Below are 18994 nucleotides of genomic sequence, written 5' to 3'. Positions count from 1 at the left end.
CATTTTATTCTGTAGAAAGACTTAAAGTAACTCATTTAAAAGTAAGAAACAAAGTAACTCACATCATGATTGTAAATCGATGAGGCATATTAATCAAATTTTATTCTCTAATAATACTGATATAAATATTCTAACAAAAATTGTGCTAGTGCCAAATTAAATGTGATAAAAAAAGGAAAGTAAAATTCAAACGAATGAGTACTACCAAAAATGAAATCTCCGTTTGTTGGTTTACAACGTCAATTTATTTTTTTCATGAAATAATTAATGTTTTATAGTCCAATAAACGTAAGACCGATATTTTTGATCTTTTTGTTTAAAGTGAAACTTCAGTTAGTAAAAAGAACTTTATTAAGAAAACAAAATTGTTGTAACTTACAACACTTAAATGATTAATGGGACATATATTTTTTAAATCAAACATTTTTAAAATGCATGATACTTCTATGAAAATTCTAAGAATGAAACAACAAATCAACAATATAAGACCAATGTGAATGAAGGGCAATTCAAGCGTCCATGTTCTCCAATGCATCGACGTCATCTGCATCTAGTTTCACTATCTTTCGACCGAAGTGGTCCTCAATATTTTTCAATATTTGCAAATCTTCCTCTTTCTCTACCATGTTGATGGCGATGCCGCGCTTTCCAAATCGCCCACTGCGGCCGATCCTATGGAGGTAGGTTTCGCAATCGGCTTCCTTGTTGATCGTCACTGGCAGGTCGAAATTGACAACGAGAGTCACTTGTTCGATATCGATACCCCGGGAACATACATTCGTCGTGATTAAGACCTATAAAACAAACAGGAATCCAAAGAAAATAATAGAAATCCGTAAAAAAGATTACAACGAACTGAACAGATATTGCCATTCCGATATTTATAATAATAATGATTATATGTTGATAGTAATGAGAAATTTCCTAAAATAAACAGACAGAAAAGAAAATATAATCATTACCATTGCCAAAATTAATATTTTCCATAGTAAATTTTTTGTCTAGCCCGATAAAGCAACTGGTAAAAATGGTAATATATAAAGTACAGTGTCTTTAATTTTAAACTTCCACCTTGAAATGGTCATTAAAAGGAAAAAAAGTGGACAACATTTTACAGAATTTGGTAATAATTTGCAGGAGCTTATGGGATTTTATTTTCGGGGCAAATAAACTCACCAGCAGTGGGTATGACGATATATATAACAGTACTAAACGAAATAAAACATGAAGATAATTCAATTTTTCTGGAAGATGCTATAAATCTTGTTCAGTGTGACGTCCACCATTTTCTGAAAACAATTTAAATCATATTACTGTGTTTACAACAGTAGCTCACAGAATATCATGAGGAATTACAATTATCAAACCCATGAAATTGCTCACATTATCACAATAAACACTGGCTTTGAAGTAACTCCATAGACAGAAATCAGGAGTTGAGGTCCGTTGACCGGGAAGAGCAAGATATGGGTCAATGACAGTTTATAATCTGGTCATCAGTGAAATTACCTGTTTGACACGCGCACCAATGCGAAGGAAAAACCCGTCATGCATATAAAGTGTGGTCTTAACAGTTTATAAAATTATCAGTTCTCAACAAATGATTTTAAGTTTGTTTAGAATGAAATATACTGTGAGCGCTATGTATACCCCAAATTAAAGTCAGTATTGAATTATATTTGATTATGACTAAAAACTTTTTTGAGGGGTGAATATGTAATTCTTGGTAACGTACCATTTAAAGATAGAACATCAAAAAAGCTCTATTCCAATGTAAGCCATTACGATATTATTCCTTAAATTTCAACAAGATAGTAGATTTCATTAAGAATATGGAGAACTTGAATGTAGATAAAAAAAAATTAGCTACGTTTTCATCATTACAACAGCAGTTGCAATTATTGAACACTTGAACCAGTTTAGAGAAACTCAATTTCAAGGCATGCTAATGTAAAAAAAAAAAAAAAAAAAAAATATCTTATCACCCGAGATGTCAGCTATGCAAGCTAAAGACTATTACCTTAAAATGCCTTTTTCGAAACCGCTAATTTTATAGGCAACATGGCTAAATCTTTCTTACGCATTAGGAGAAAAAAAAACTGTCTTCAAATTTTTTTAATGTTTATTAAACATACTAATAATTAATCTATTGCCGCTCACTTCGTTTTAAAATCGTAATTATAAGAAATCTCTAGAAGAAATGTTCACTAAGACTGTCGCGAAGGCTAAGCCATCATTTGTTTCTCGAATTTAAAATTTGCTCTTATAAATTAAAAGACGATTTCAGCCATCGGGAGTTTGATCATAAAATAAAACACAGTAACGTCAAAAAAAAATTCTTCTAATACGTGAAAAATTATTTACTGAATAAATAGCTCACTTCAATAAAAATAAAATTCAATTGATTGGAATATGAAAACATATATATTAGCTTTTATAACCTGTTAACTTCTTCAAGACATAGAAAATAATAAAATCAACTTATTGTAAAATCAATCTATTTATTATTTAGAGCTAGAAGACGTGCTGGTATAGACAGACTATTATCCTGCTCAAAATATTTCAGATTTACTATTGAAAGTTGAAATAGAAAATAAAATGCATTTTGGCTGAGGGTTTAAGAAAAAAATATTATTTGCAGCACACTTTAGATATAAAAATAATAATAAAAGTTTTAGTTCACAATAATCTTAAAAGTTCCTTTCGGTTGAATCCTCTCTACCTATAACGTTCAAAAACACTTAAATCAAAACTAATCATTAAAATCGAAATGCAATGAATAATGATCAACTAAGGGATAAAAAAAATTGCAGTGCCATATACAAAAATAAAAAAAAAGTGTTGAAAGAAAACATTAATAAGAGCCTTCAATTCTGTAAAGGGAGAATAAATTGAGACGAAAATTTCAAACCTCAGCTCACTGACTTTTGCTTTATTCATGCTTAAGTTTGATCGTATACCTATAAATCAGTCAATCTAAAGTTTTCGGCACTCACGTTTCAACAACTTTCCTACCAAACAACAAAAGGTATTTTTTTCCAGAAGTTTAATTTTAAGAAATTTTATTTATAAGTATATTTTTATTTGTAAGCACTCAGTTTTAGGCATATAACATAAAAGAATTTGTTGATTTAGTAGAGAGATGATTTTGAAAGAGTAAAAGAGAGACATTGAAATACGAAATAAGTTTATTATTGGCTTGATATATCAATAGAAAAAGATTAAAAAAACACTTATATATGGTATTTAAAATGTTTTCGAATCATGAGGGACCATTTTAGAGAAACGAAGTGTATGAAAATTGTAGGAAAAAGACACGAAAACCTCAACCGCAAGTATCAAGTTTAAAAACGGGATTTTCCTAGTAAAGGATATAATAAGCAAATCTACAGACTCAAGATGGATAACATGAGGTTAGAAATTTAACTCAAACTATCAAAATTACAGTGATTAGATCCCGAAAGATGAAGACGTAACCCCGAAGACACATCCGATAAACAAGTTAAAACAGTTTCTTTTTTTGTTATTCTTGAAGTAGATATGTCTTTACATTTAAAAATCCAGCGGCGTTAAAAAGAATTTATTTTGAAGATGCGGATAAATTAAATTTATAACTTGTATATATTACTTTCTTAACTACAAAAATATTTACAGATATTTAAATTAAAATTATATCTTAATTTTTTTCCTTCTCTCAAAAAGAAATATTTCGTTACCTTTTCCTTTCCTTCCCGGAAGCGTGTCAAAACATATAATCGTTCATCCATACTCAGTTCACTAGACAGATATCCAACAGAATGTCCATCTTGAGACATCTTGCTTCCTAGCCACGAAGCTGTCTTCTTTGTTCTACAAAATATGATTGCTTGCCCAATAGAAAGTACTCCATAAATATTGGTCAAAGCAGCATATTTTTTACTTGCAGTATTGCACTCGATGTAGTACTGCTTCACATTTTCAAGTGATTCTTCCTCTTTTCTTAATGTTAAGACCATGGGATCCTTAATAATCATTTCTGCAAAGGCCATTACTTCAGGAGAGTAAGTGGCTGAAAACAAAATGCACTGGCATTCGGGAGACAAAAGACGGTGGATGCGAAGACACTGGTCATGATGACCTTGCATAGAGATCATGATATCAGCTTCGTCAAGAATAAAAGTAGTCAGTTTTTCGAACTGGAAATTGCGCTGGCGTCTTCCCCAGTCAAAGACTTTCCCTGGCGTCCCAATCAAAACATGTTCTGTTAAAGTATAATTTCTTGGCAGTGTCTGCCCTTTGACAACATATCTGAATTCGATCCCTTCGCAAAACTGTGCCATCTTCTGAGCTACTTCACCGATCTGCATTGCCAGTTCGTAAGTTGGCGCCAAGATAAGCACTTGAGGATAACGCAGTTCCGTGTGAACTCTGGTCAAACTGGCGAGAACAAAGGCAGCTGTTTTACCAGTTCCGTTCTGGGACTGAGCAATAAGGTTAACTGGAGGATCGGCGATGAGAACGGGCAATGTTGTCTCTTGAATTTTTGATGGGGCATTAAAACCCATAGCGTATACACCTTTCAAGAGATCGGGGGGCAAGTTCAGTTGGTCAAAAGACTTTACGGAGTACAGAGGAGATTTAGCATCTCTTCTTAGTACTTCCACTTCGTGAGAACTATTCAGCAGGTGTGACCTCAAAATTTTCCTCATTAAAGATATTTCTGCTGGTGTCAAGGCTTTTTCGTCATCATCTTCAGTGAGAAGCGAATCCATACTGGGCTTAAAGGAAATCCTGTTATCCAGTTTTGACGAGCGAATATCGGAGGAAAGCATGGCCGACAATCTCCTCTGTCTCTCTTCAAGGCGACCATGCTTTAATGATAGCTTTATGTTATCGACGACATCATGAATTTGCTTTCGAGGTATGACACCTGAAGACGAGTTCTTTTCTTCTGTTTCAACTGAAGAGTCCCAATCCTCAAGAGAGGTAGTCATTGCACCTATAAAAGAAAATGTAACACACACTTGGAAATAAGCTTTCCCTATTATTATTTGAATTGAATAAAAGATGGAAGAAACACCTTCAACTGAGTAAAATGAAAAGAATTAATGAGTAAATGAATAAATAATGTAACTGCTTAGTTTATATCTGAATAAATATTGGATAAAACGCTTACAACAAGTTTTAAAACAAACGTATTCATTGAAATGTTTCTCTTATGAGAGAGATCTTTTATTTTATCAAAATGTAACTAGTTAAAAAAGCAGCGGAAATTATACTTTCAGAAATTTCTAGCATTTTTCACAAAATCACATAACAAATTTCATATATTTTAATTATCGGGGTTTTGTGTTATTGCGTTTACATGCTTAATTTTACCTTATCAACTCTTAACGTTTTGCAGGTATCGTGAAAAAATTTCCCCTGAATAGATTTCATGCAAAATTTGACAGAAATCTACAAACTTTGAGTAAAGACCACGCCCCAAATTTGAAATATCTAGCTCAAAGCATTTTTGGGTTAACACATTCACAAACAGAGTAACGGATAGACAAAATTTCAAAAATGTGTTTTTTTCTGAGTCGAAGAGCGGAAAAAAAAAAAAAAAAGAAGTTTCGTCAAAACATCGAATTTGAATATCTTGACCATAATAATACTTCGTATACGACAAAGCAATTAGTTAACAAGTACCGGAAAAAATTATAAATATAATATTATAAGTACTATTGGAAACTTGAATTTGCAGCCTGATCGCTAACACCAAATATAAAAATTGTATGCAGATTGATACTTTCACTCTGTCATCTAATTTTTTTGTTACATTTTAACATTTCAAGCTAGTAAATATAATTGCTAAGCATGTGAATAATGAAAAGATTTTAACCCTTTAACATAATCACTGCCATAACTCACGGCTGATATTTGACCCATCAAATTAGAAGAAACTTCTTTGCTCACTCTTATAAATACTAGATGAGGGGTCATCTAATTAAATGAATGATTTAAGATATCTGGATGATAGGTGTGAACCATAAGTTTGTAACGCGAGTAAATACATAACAGTTACAAAAATTATATATAATCTAAAATCACCTCAAGTATTTTGCGTTTCTTAATTAAACCAGTAAGAATGCACATTCTCGAGGCGGGAGGTGTCATCTAATTAAATAATTAAAAGCAAAACAGCCAGGAAATTAAAAATGAATCTTTTTCATAAATCAATAAATTTACTTTCAAATAGCTACTGATGCAAATCGATGTAAATTCTGTAATTAGAAAAGAAATAATTCTATGCCAACTTAATGAATCAGATTTCTGAGAATTGAACGTCCAACAAGTCTCTTTTCAAGCCTTTTTACTTAATAATTCATATTAAAAAAGAATTAGATTTTGAAGAATTAAGTTTTTTTTCCTGAACATTTTCTATTTTTCTAAAGTTTGATAATACCTCACGCGCTCTAATTTTTCAAAATTAGGTCAAAAAGATTTAGTTTTTGTACAACTGTTTTAACAAACACTTAATAATAATAATAATAATAATAATAATATTTTACATTCTCGTACAAGTAGTATAATAATCGTTAAAAAATTCCTGAGCTCACCGAGTTCAAAAAATAAATTTTTAAAAAATTGTCTATTTATGACAAAGATAACTCAATAATGCTTTGTGCTAGAAGGGTGAAATTTAGTATATGATCTTTAAGCCAAGTGTGCAGATTTCTGTCAAATTTTGTGCTAACTCCGTTCAGAAAGAAATGTGTCTATCCGACTATTTGAATATAAGTTAACACGATAACTACAAAACGAAAAGAACTAGATAACTGAAATTCGTGCACAGATTTAACGCTGTACTGTAGATCCATATAAAAGGTTGATCCAAATCCGACGAGGGAGCCAGTCGGTCTGTACTTTCAGGAACATATAAACGCGATAGTTTAAAAATGGAATGACTTTAAATACATCAAATTCGGCATGGCATTTTGGAACTACAAATTTAGTTTTGTGTGAAATTTTTCGTTCGATCGGTTGGAGAAAAAGAGTTTAATACACTAATTCGATTTTCGGATACTATTTACTGCATGCCAGGGATTAATCACCCAAAAATTCGCCGATAAGAAACCAGTTAGATTAGGTTAGTTATATTAACGTCCCGTTTTAAAGCAACACTAGGTCTATTTCGGAACGGACTTCGTAATTTTGAACCAATTTCAGATGACGAAGACGACACCCGAGCTGGCACCCCCTCCAAACTTCCACACCACACCAACTGGAGGAAGTTTGGTCCCGACGGATTTAACATGCACAAGACCCGTTTACATGGCGGTTCTTCGGTGGAATCGGATCTCGAACCTAAAATTTCTGGTACCGAAACCTTACCACCAGGCCACAGCGACCCTTCCTCGGAGAACCCGATAGATGCAGTAAAAATGTTGTATTAACGCCAAAGGTTAACATTTTGTGAATACAGAACTTCAATGCCATGCAAGACGTTCTCTAGGATAATATCTTTTATTAGAGAGCATTCTAGAAAATTTTGGGAATGCCACTCCCTCTGGTTTTTAAATATGATTGAAATTTTTAAAGCAATACTTCAGGATTAACATCAAGAATAATTTTATCGTATTTCCTTTTTTTTATTAATAAAAGAAAATATTTAATTATTAAATAATATATTAAAAGCCGCACACAAATCACACAATATATAATATCTCATGACATCCATTGGTCATCCATAACAACCCTCATATATAACTCTTTAATCCCAAAATAAAAATATTTCTTTTAATATTGTTAACTCTTTATTTTAGGGTCTTTACCCTCAGAAACTACTGCTAAAAAATTTGGCTTAAAATAGTCACACGACAACAACAACAATTCTTTAAAAATATGATCTGTTCAGAAGCATATGAAATCTTCAGTTTCTGGTGAATATTATTTTGTAACGTTTCACCAGAATGCAGTGGTTTTTGGAAGAATAATACCTGAACATTTATATTTAATTAAAATCATATCCTTAATAAATTTAAAAAAATAATGGATAAGTTCATAAATTATCGATTAATACACGTTATCCAGTATTTTAGAATTTCATCACATTAGAGTGAAAAACTGATTATAAAATTCCTTCTTTACAAGCATGAATTAAATCCACTTTAATAAAAGCATACATAAAAATACTTTCTGTCAAATTTCCATATTAGTATTACTTTGCAATTCTTTATTGTTAACACTTCGAAATGAAACTAAGTCGGGATGTCTATTAAGAGACTTAAAAATAAGTATGATTACTAGCAAAATAAAGTTTTTAAAAAATTTTAAGCATGCCTGTTAATTAGTGCTTACTCCGGCAGAAATAACAGTGATATAAAATGCTTTGTTTTTTTACTTCCTTGTATACGTTAGAGAAAGTACAGTAATCGTTAAAAAAAATCGAACTCGAGATTTTGATGAATCTTTACGTTTTGGACCTACACGAGTTCAATAAACAAATTTTTTTGGACATATTTGTCTGTGACAAAGATAACTCAAAAACACTTTGAGATTGACTGTTGAAATATGGTATACGGCCTTTACACCAAATTTGTAAATTTCTATCAAATTTTGAGCAACATACATTCATAGGAAATCTGACTGTACAGCTGTTTGAATATAAATCAACAAAATAACAACAAGGTGAAACATTCAAAAACGCAATGACTTAAACATACCAAATTAGGCATGGGAATTTGTGACTACAAGAGATATTTCGTGTTAAATCTTTCATTTCATTCGATTGTGGAAAACGTATCGAAAGCACAAATTGGACTTTTGGATATTTTTAACCACATGTCAGGGATTAATTGCCAAAACTCTCGCCAAGAAACACACGGTAGATTCAGTAAAAATGCTAAATTCAAGCCAAAAGTTGATATTTCGTAATTATTGTTCGCACAAGTCATGCAAGGCGTTCTCTGGCAGGACAAGTTTATTAGAGAGTTATATGAGAAAGTTTTGAGGAGACAACTCCAGTTGGTTAAAATATAAATTTTCTAGAGCTACAACAGAAATTGCTAAAGAGTTTGGTTATAAGTAATATATAATCTACATTAAGCAAATATGTTAATGTATTTTCAAATACAAATCTAGTTTAGCCTTAAAATGAGCTCTTCGAAATTTAAGGAGTTCATTTTTTTTATGAATTGTAAAAAACGATGTTACAGTAACAACTATTCTGAAATATCTATTTCTTTATTCAAATTCACAATCATATCACGCTATGCCATAGATATTAATAATATTTATACACTGCTCATTATACTTCTAAACTATTCTAATATACTTCTATAATACATTCATATCAGAAGTATAATATATTCATTATACTTCTAAACTATTCTTCTAAACTACTTCTAATATTTTAATTAGGTTTCTTTCAATTCTTTGGTCGATGCATTTTCAATGCGAAACAAAAAAATTATAAAACCAGATTAATACATAAAATAATACAAATCTTAGTTTTGGTTGCTCTTCTTTTACGTGAATTTGTGAAACCAAATATTATATATCTACATTTCAAAGAATCACAGTTATTGGAGGTTAACTTTTATGAAAATTGTCTTTCTTTTATGATAAATACAATTCTTCAAATTTGAGTAAAAAATTCAAACATTGCAGTTTTGTATAAAATAAAATCTGATTATATTTAAGACTAAAAAAAAATGAATGATTTTAAACTCCCAACAAGCTAGTTTTTACTTCGATCTAAAATTTATAACCAGAAACTTATTCTTAATGAATACATTTGTTAAAATGTTTTGAATGTATAACACCCACGTTTATATATAAAAATTTTGATAAGAGACGAGATGAAATGGATTAAATAAAAATACTGGTCAATTTGAATAAGCAAAGTTTATATTTACAATAAAGTACAATACGAGTTATTTTGTTATTTTTAAATTTATTGAAGAAACAAGATAGAAACGACAAGTTAATTATTGATTAAAGATTTTTATGCTCATGCCAAATTCACTTTGCTCCAATTTATATCGAATTCGAATTGTCGTTTTCAATTCCAGATATGTTCTTATTTCTCAAGCGTGTTACATATTTTAAAAAACGAATATAGAATACAATTATTATTTAAAAATAATAATTGTATTCTATATTGACGATTACTTTATACTGTCTTGCACTGGAAAAAAGACAATTTGAAGAAAAGAATAAAGAAAACAACATAAAATATTACTTACGATTTGAAAACATAATGTTTCGGATGTCTGTGACGAGAAATATAATCCAAAGACCAGCGTTTTGGCGAGGAAAGCGCAAATTTAAGATAGAAGATTAACCGAATGCTCGTTTCAATTCCTGGGTGTAGAATCGGTTGTTTATAATTGTGGAAAAAGGTTTGAATAGACGAAAGAAGATGATACAAAACAAATTCCAGCGTGATGATATAAACTGCAATGTAGAAGGCACCATGCAGATGGTGCAATCTCCAATGTTTTGGCTACTGGTAAACGTTGCAGTCGAATGTTATAATAATAAACATAAATTCTGATATGATAATGTCAAAAGTAGTAGTTGTATCGCCACAACGCATGCCTGAAATTGAAAATATGTGTCACGTGATCGTAAATTACGTTTTTACTTCGTTACTTCATTTCTAACATTGAGTTTAGATGTAACCACACAAGGAACTCGTGTATCTTCAGAACGATATTTATTACAATTGAAGGAATAATTAAAGCTAATTTTATTCTTAAAGAACATTATTAAAAGACTTAGTAGTTTAATTTGCTCACTTATTCGTTTAAAATTTTTATTTTTATCTCAATCATAGCAATTTTAATAAATAAATGCAATTATTGATTAAATTCCAGATAATTTTAATATATTTTGTTAATATATATTATTAAACTTGTAATAGCGAATTCAAATTATTCTGACATAAATTATTGTGATGTTGATTTAATCAAATTGGCAATGGTAAAATCCATAATTTTCTTTCATTTCATTTTCTATGATGAATGATTAATTTATATTTGACCCGTTATTCTTCTGCAATTAGTAAATTTCCTGATGATATGTTTTTATGTGTTTCTTAAAATTGTCCAAATAAAAAAAATCGAAATAAATATGTTCTTGTTCGTTTAAAATTGTGACCAAAAATATTGTCAGTTTACGATATATATTGCGCGTATGCTAATATGTATATTTTTCTGTTACAGAGATATTTTTGAACATATAAATTCCATTTTTATAAATATAAAATAAAGTAGGTAAAAATGGATTCATGTATTCAGCAGAAAATAAATTATTATTAAAGAATTAATGGAATAGAAATTTTGAAGTGTAATAGGAAATTATTATTCCAAACTATCAAAAATTAATTGATAAATAAATATGCAGATTAACCTGCGTGGAATTTTATTTGGAATAACTACATTACATAAGAATTTGCTCAAAGTATGATTCAAACTTTTTTATTCTTATTTACATTTAATATATTATGGAGCTACTGAAATCATTAAAACTCAAATATTTCAAGAATTATACTATAATTTTTTACAAATGCAATGGAATACAAATTAAATTTGTTTTTACGGATAATATTTTAACTTCTTCACTTTTGTTCTGTGTCTATTCTTTTATTCTAAAACTATTCTAATTACCTTCTTCTAACATTGTTACGCTGAACGTATTACTTGTAACATCAGTATTTTTGGTAGAATCATTACACAAATGTTGTTACAGGTGTTACAGATACGGATACAAACAGCTGGTTTTACTAATTAGAAGCTTAATGAAACAGTATAAAAACTGTAACTTTTTATTAACAGTTGAACTTTTTTAACTTTCTGATTTCAAAATGTTATTTCCTCTGATACTTTTGGCAGTTGGCGTTTGTTTCATCTACAGTGAAGCGGTATTGTTTTCTTTACTTCTTATTAATTATCGAAACATTCTTTACAATTTTAGTGTGTAAAAAATGAAGCACTTTTTCTATATCTTTTGTAAATATTGTTTCGAAACAGGAGACAAATTGTAATTCAAAATTCATAAATATATTATCAAGTTGATTTTAAAAATTATATGAGTAGATTCTAAATGTAAGCCGATGGAAATGTTTCATTCTTCAAGAATTTGAAATTTTTCAAATATCTCATTAAAGTTTATTTCAATTTAATTTTCGTAAAGAACTTCAGTTGAAAAAAAACACTTCGACTCTCATAACCAACCCAAACTATGAGTAATTCCGAAAATTCTAGCTTTTTTTTAAAAACCAAATTCTGAATAAAATCTCTTGAAAAATATTTTGATCATAAAAATGCATAAAAATAGAAACAAAAAAAAATTGAAACGAAGCAGAGGAAATTATGGTTATCGCATTGAAAAACTTTTTTATGGTTAAGATTCGAACATAAATTGGTTATACACTAACTTTTTCTAGTCTTTTTTTTTTGATAAAGATCACACAAAGCAGTAAATTCGTTTCGAAGCCTTAGTTTTTTTGCAACGTTAACTAATAAATGAAATCAAATTATTATAAAGCTTCAATTTTGCGTCAGAATGTTTTGTATCGTTGGATTTGAATTCAAGTTACTGTGCGAAGGCATTTCAACAAGAAATGTACTTAGTATGATAAACAAAATTCTCCATAAGATTTTGAATGAAGCTTTCGCGAATTCAAAAAATAGTTTGTCGTTTGAAAAAAATCATTTAATAATATTTTGGAATTAACAATAAAGCTCACATTTGTGATAGAAATTATCCAATTTTTAAAAATATGCAAAACTTACATATATGCTGGAATGAAGAGTTTTGGAATGAAAATTTTTGTGGAATAAATGACAAAAATAGAAAATAGGGTAACTATTATTTGAAACAAGATTTTGAAGTAGGAATAGTAATCTTTGTTGCTAAAAACTCCCTTAACTCGTCGCTCAAAATATGTAAAAAAAAAAAAAAAAAAAAAGAGAGAGAGAGAGAGAGAGAGAGATACAATTAAAAAAAAAGAATATGTCCCAAATAAGAAAAAGTAGATGTTGATCCTATAATGTATGGTGTCGATGACATTCTTTAATTTCTTTTTTAACTACTTTGCGCGAGACAAATTGAATGAAAACTTAGTTTTTAAGACTTTCGTTTAATGAATGGAATTGTCAACAAGTCTGGGCAAAATTTGATACAGGTGTCGTGTTTTTTCTAACGAATTCTCATAACATAAGGTAAATACAAAAATATAATAGAATATCTCATTAGCATTTTAATAAATCTCATTGTGTTATCGTCGATTAAAAATGGATGTATTAGAAGAAAATACGGATGACGTTATGTAGTTATTCAGGCTTTATTTTGTGCAACCGCTTTCAACGGGTTACAGCATTCGAATCAACAAGATCACATTTGTTGTAGGTGGCGCTCTTGCATGCCATGACGTAACATTCCGCCCGGCGTTGAAATATGCAAGATTTCAAAACACATTTAATTATACAATTAGCTTACATTTTCTAAAACCAAAAAAATAAACTATTCAGATGAAATATTTACAAGTGAACAACAAAATTGCAAAATATATATTAAATTTATATTAATTAAACTTATATATTAAACATGATATAAATACAATTATTATGTACATACAATATATACAACTATCTAAACTATTTTAATTTTCAAAGTTATCCCTTATTGGTAAGAGACAAATTTTTGAAATAGGGCGTGTAAAAATACCTGTGTTAGTTTTTAATTTAACAACTCTTACTCTGCCTTCATTTCCATAAATTATCTCTAAAATTCTAGCCATTGCCCATTTGCAAGGAGGCAAATCATTTTCCTTTAACAATACTAAACATCCGACCTTAACATTATTTTTTTTGAATTGCCACTTATTTCTTTGCTGTAAGTGGTTCAAATAGTCAATTTTCCAGCGTTTCCAAATTGTTTGTACACATTTGGTAGTATATTGCCAGCGCGACAACCTATTGTCAGAAATGTCTACAATTTCCGGTTCAGGTATTGAAGTTATTGGGCGTCCAATGATAAAGTGTCCAGGAGTTAAAACTTCATATTCATTAATATTATCTGATAATGGAATTAAGGGACGTGAGTTAAGTATACCTTCAATCTGAATTACTATTGTTTCAAATTCTTCAATAGTTGTTTTACTGTTAGCTAAAGTTCTATAAAGATGGTGTTTAAATGATTTTACTCCTGCTTCCCATAAGCCTCCGAAATTGGGAGAAGAAGGGGGTATAAATTTCCATTGGATTGATTCTGCGGATAGGTAATTGGCTAAAGTCTCATTAGTCTGACAAACTAGTTTTTTTAAGCGATTTAATTCTGAAGCTGCACCCTTGAAATTAGATGCATTATCCGACATCAATGTTGCAATGCGGCCTCTACGGGCGCAGAGTCTCTTTAAAGATGCAATGAAAGCTTCAGTCGTCAAATCTGTTACCGTTTCTAGGTGAATAGCTTTAGTTGACAAACATACAAAAATCGCTACATAAACCTTTGAATATATTCCCTTTCTTTGGTTTTTAAACTTTATTTGAAAAGGACCACAAAAATCTACACCAGAATTTAAAAATGGAGAACTAGGAGTTACTCTTTCTGAAGGTAAATTTCCCATTAACTGGTCTAACACCCTAGGCCTTTGCCTAAAACATCTAATACAATCATGGACAATTTTTCTTGCAATACCTTTACCATTTAAGGGCCAGTATTGTAGTCTAATTTGATGTAACAAACCTTGTGCACCAATATGTAGACATTTTTTATGTACATGCTCAAAAAGTAACTTAGTGAATGTATGTTTACTGGGTAAAATTATTTGATGTTTAGATTCAAATGGCAAGTCAGAATTTTTAAGTCTACCGCCAACTCTAAGTAATCCCTTTTCATCTAGGAATGGATCTAAAGATCTTAACTTACTTGTTTTAGAAATATTTTTACCTTTATTTAGTGCATCTATTTCTGATTTAAATTCACTCAACTGAGCTAAACTAGCTAAATATTCAGTACTTTTTTGCAGCTCCTCAGTAGTTAAATATTTACTTATCTTATTACGAGACTCCTTAGCTTTAGTGTTGTTAATAAACCTGAAAATAAAGCTAACTATTCTAATTAGTTTTATGAAATTATTTGTATGATTAAAGAGTTCATCATAAAAATTTGAATTAGAGTCATTAATGTTTAGAGTCACAACACATTTTAGTTCATCAGCAAAGGCAAAATCCTGCATGGATTGATTGTCCACTGGTTCATCAGTAAGTTCATCTGGATCAGCAAACCACATTTTATTTCTTATGAGTTCATCTGCACTGCATCCTTTAGAAATAATGTCAGCAGGATTGTTTTTGCTACTTACATGTTTCCAATGACAATCTGATGTGAGCGTTTGGATCTCCGCAACCCTATTGCTGACGAATGTTTTTAGCTTATAGGGCTCAGTCTTGATCCACGCCAAAACAATAGTAGAGTCTGTCCACAATGAGATAACATCAATGGGCAATTGCAGAATTGGAACTATCTTTTTCACTAATCTAGATAACAGCAACGCAGCACACAGTTCAAGTCGGGGAATGGTAAGTGACTTTAATGGAGCCACTCTGGATTTGCTGCATACTAGACTAGTTTTAAACTGTCCAGATTGGGTGAAGCACTTTAAATAGACAACAGCAGCATAGGCACGTTCTGATGCGTCAGAAAATCCATGAATCTCAATGCGAATTGCATCAGGAAGTAGAATAAACCTTTGAATTCTGAAGTTGTTTACTTCCGAGAGTTTTATGTAGAACCTTTTCCATTCTGTCATTGCATCAGATGGTAATTTTTCATTCCAGTCCAATTTTATCTTCCAAAGTCCTTGGATAAATATTTTTGCCTTTGTAATGAGAGGGCCTAAAAGTCCAAGTGGATCATAAAGACTCGCTATTTCTGACAGCACCTCCCTTTTTGAAAAAGAGTCCTTAGGCTTGATCTTTACCTTATATGTAAAGCAATCTTCTTTTGGATCCCAAAACATACCTAATGTTTTTACAGAACTAACACCCTGTTCTTTCGAAAATGAATAGGATGTAGTAGACAGGTTTTGTAGTAAATTAGAGTTATTAGCGACCCATTTGTGAAGCTCAAATCCAGCTCTTCCGAGGAGTTCAGAAATCTGGGTTTGAAGATTTTTAGTATCTTCTAGCGTTGCATCACCTGACAGAATGTCATCCATGTAGAAATCAGAACAAATCACATCTGCAGCCTTAGGAAAGTCCTTTTTTTCCTCATCTGCTAAAGCTCTTAAGGTCCTGGTAGCCAAAAATGGCGCAGAAACTGTTCCATAGGTTACTGTAGACAGTTCGTAAATCTTCACTGGACCATCTACACTTGATTTCCAGACAATACGCTGTAAGTCTCTTTGAGTGGGATCGATCAGTATTTGTCTGTACATTTTTTTAATATCTGCACTAAATGCATATCTGTGCTTTCTGAATCTACTTACTATGGAAAAAAGATCTTGCTGAATAATACCTCCATTTAGTAAAATGGAATTCAGAGAATATCCACTTGTTGTTTTTGCACTTGCATCAAAAACCACTCTTAAGGGAGTTGACGTTTTCTCAGGTTTATATATCGCATGGTGGGGAATGTAATAGTTCACATTGCTATCATCTTCAATTTTTATCTCCTCCATGTGTTCTAAACTCTCATATTCTCGCATAAATTCCTTATATAAGATTTCCATAGTATTATTTTTGTTTAATTTATTCCAGATACCATTTAGGCGCTTGATTGCATTTTCTTTGGAATTTCCTAGTAATGATTCGGCATTTTCCTTTATGGGTAATTGAACTATAAATCTTCCCGTTTTATCTCTTTTATAGGTTTTAACAAAATGCTCCTCACAGTAAATTTCTTCTTCACTCTTTGTTATTTCTTTAACATTATCCGGCAATGATTCCAATTCAAAAAATTGTTTAACTGCTTCATCTAAATTTGGTTCACTTACGAGATAACAATTGGCTTTTTGAGGTAACTGGGGAAGAATGCCTGTAACTAAATAACCAAACTTAGTATTTTGTAATATTACATCTCCATTTTGCAGACGAAGTTGCTCAGGTTTTAAAATCTCAAAAAATAGCTCACTTCCTAATAGTATATCAATTTGACCTGGTGTGTGGAAATTGAAATCAGCTAGTTCAATTGAACAGGGAATATTTAATGCAGATATATTTAATTTCGATACAGGAATCTCATCGGTTATTTTAGGAAGAATAGAACATTTCACCATGTGTGAAAATGAATAATCTCGATTTGATACTTCAATGTTAGCAGCGTGTTTAATAAACTGCGTAATTCCATTTATACCAGTTATACCTTGTTTTATTGATTTTAGTTTGATTCCCAATTTTCTAGCTACATCTTCTCGAAGAATACATAAAGTCGAAGCATTGTCTAAGAGCCCTCTTAATTGAACTCTCCGACCATCTGCAGTTTTCACATAAATAAGAAGAGTGTTTAATATAACTGATTTATTCCCTTCTATCGCCTGTTTAGTCTCTCTCGCATTCAACGTCAAAGCAGATACTTCGGTTAGTACGTTTAGTTTCGGTTTCGTTTCTGCATCTGTTTGGCTTTCGCTCGCCCGTGCCCTTGAATCTGAAGTGGTAGCGCGATTTTCAGCTGACTCATCATGTATGAGTGAGTTATGCCTTTTACCGCAACTTGGAATGCTGCAAGAATATTTTGATTTGCAGATCCCCGGGTGAGGTTTAAGACAGTTGATGCATAATTTGTTATTCCTAACAAAGTTCTTTCTGTCATCGATAGACATATTTTGAAAGGTAACGCATCTAAATAGTGCGTGATAGTTTTTGCATAAAATACAAGCTTTAGCATTGGAATTTTTATTATTAACTATAAGTGTTTTCGCTCTTTTAAATATGCTCGTATTTTGTGGACTTTCGTATTTACTAGGAATACGGTTAATATTTTCTAACAAAGAACTTCGCTTTTCTAGAAATTTCATCAAATTTTCAAATGCAGGAATTTCTGCCGTATTTAGAGAAAGCTCGAATTGCTTCCTTGTCTCTTTATCTACTTTCTGTAGAATGATGTTTACAAGCATTAAATCAGATAGCTTATTTTGTTCGAATGTAAGAACCTTTAACGCTCTGATGTTTTTATTAACGCAGTCTATTAAGGCACACAGTTCTTTAGCAGATTCTCTACTAATTTTCTCAAAATTTATTATTTCTAATATATGAGAGTCTATCAATTGACGTTGATTTTCATAACGATCTGATAATGCTTTAAAGAGTGATTGAAAGTTATCACTAGACGATTCTAATAATTTAGCTTCTCCTCTTAAGCATGCACGGAGATAATACAGCTTTTGAGAATCATTTAATTGCTCATTGTTGCTAATTAAATTAACAAATAAATTTTTAAAATTTGCAAAATCAGCTATTTTTCCAGAAAATTCTGGTAATGGAATTTCCGGTAGTCGGATTTTAGTTACTGCATTATCCTTTGAAACAGGGTTAATTTTAAATTCATCTTTAATTGAATTTAATAGCAATTTCAGACCTACCTCTGTTTCTTCAATCCGTATATTTATTTGATCAATATCTTCTAGGATGGTTTCTATATCTTCCGACGTTTCAATACCGCAATATTGTTCGGATATCTTGTCCAACTGTGCTTGCAATTGTCCAAGTTTCCTTAATTTCACTTCTAATTCCATTGCGTTAATGTCTTTCGAAGCTGACTTTTCGGCGCTAAAACTTTCGATTCTTTTCAAAGTAGTTTTTATCGAGCCTTTCAGTTTATTTAGTTTCTTTTCTGAAACCGCTTCTCGGTCATCGCTTTTTTCAACTTTTTTATCCATGGTATTTGCTCCGGCTCGCTTTTGACCAATGTTATCGTCGATTAAAAATGGATGTATTAGAAGAAAATACGGATGACGTTATGTAGTTATTCAGGCTTTATTTTATGCAACCGCTTTCAACGGGTTACAGCATTCGAATCAACA

General features: G+C 30.9%; 1 protein-coding gene across 1 annotated transcript; it reads right to left on the bottom strand.

Moving 5' to 3' along the window:
• Positions 1 to 342: 342 nt before the first annotated feature.
• LOC129966091 (DEAD-box helicase Dbp80-like) lies at positions 343 to 10542 on the bottom strand. The gene is made up of 3 exons (XM_056080471.1): positions 10212 to 10542; positions 3717 to 4978; positions 343 to 794 (listed from the first exon to the last, which is right to left on the bottom strand). The coding sequence occupies exons 1-3, from the start codon at positions 10222 to 10224 to the stop codon at positions 510 to 512; spliced, it is 1560 nt and encodes a 519-aa protein (XP_055936446.1). The 5' UTR covers positions 10225 to 10542; the 3' UTR covers positions 343 to 509.
• Between the last annotated feature and the right edge of the window lie 8452 nt (positions 10543 to 18994).

This window comes from Argiope bruennichi, chromosome 1 (assembly GCF_947563725.1).
Source record: "Argiope bruennichi chromosome 1, qqArgBrue1.1, whole genome shotgun sequence".
Taxonomy (NCBI): domain Eukaryota; kingdom Metazoa; phylum Arthropoda; class Arachnida; order Araneae; family Araneidae; genus Argiope; species Argiope bruennichi.
This window is presented reverse-complemented; position numbering and strand designations above follow the sequence as displayed.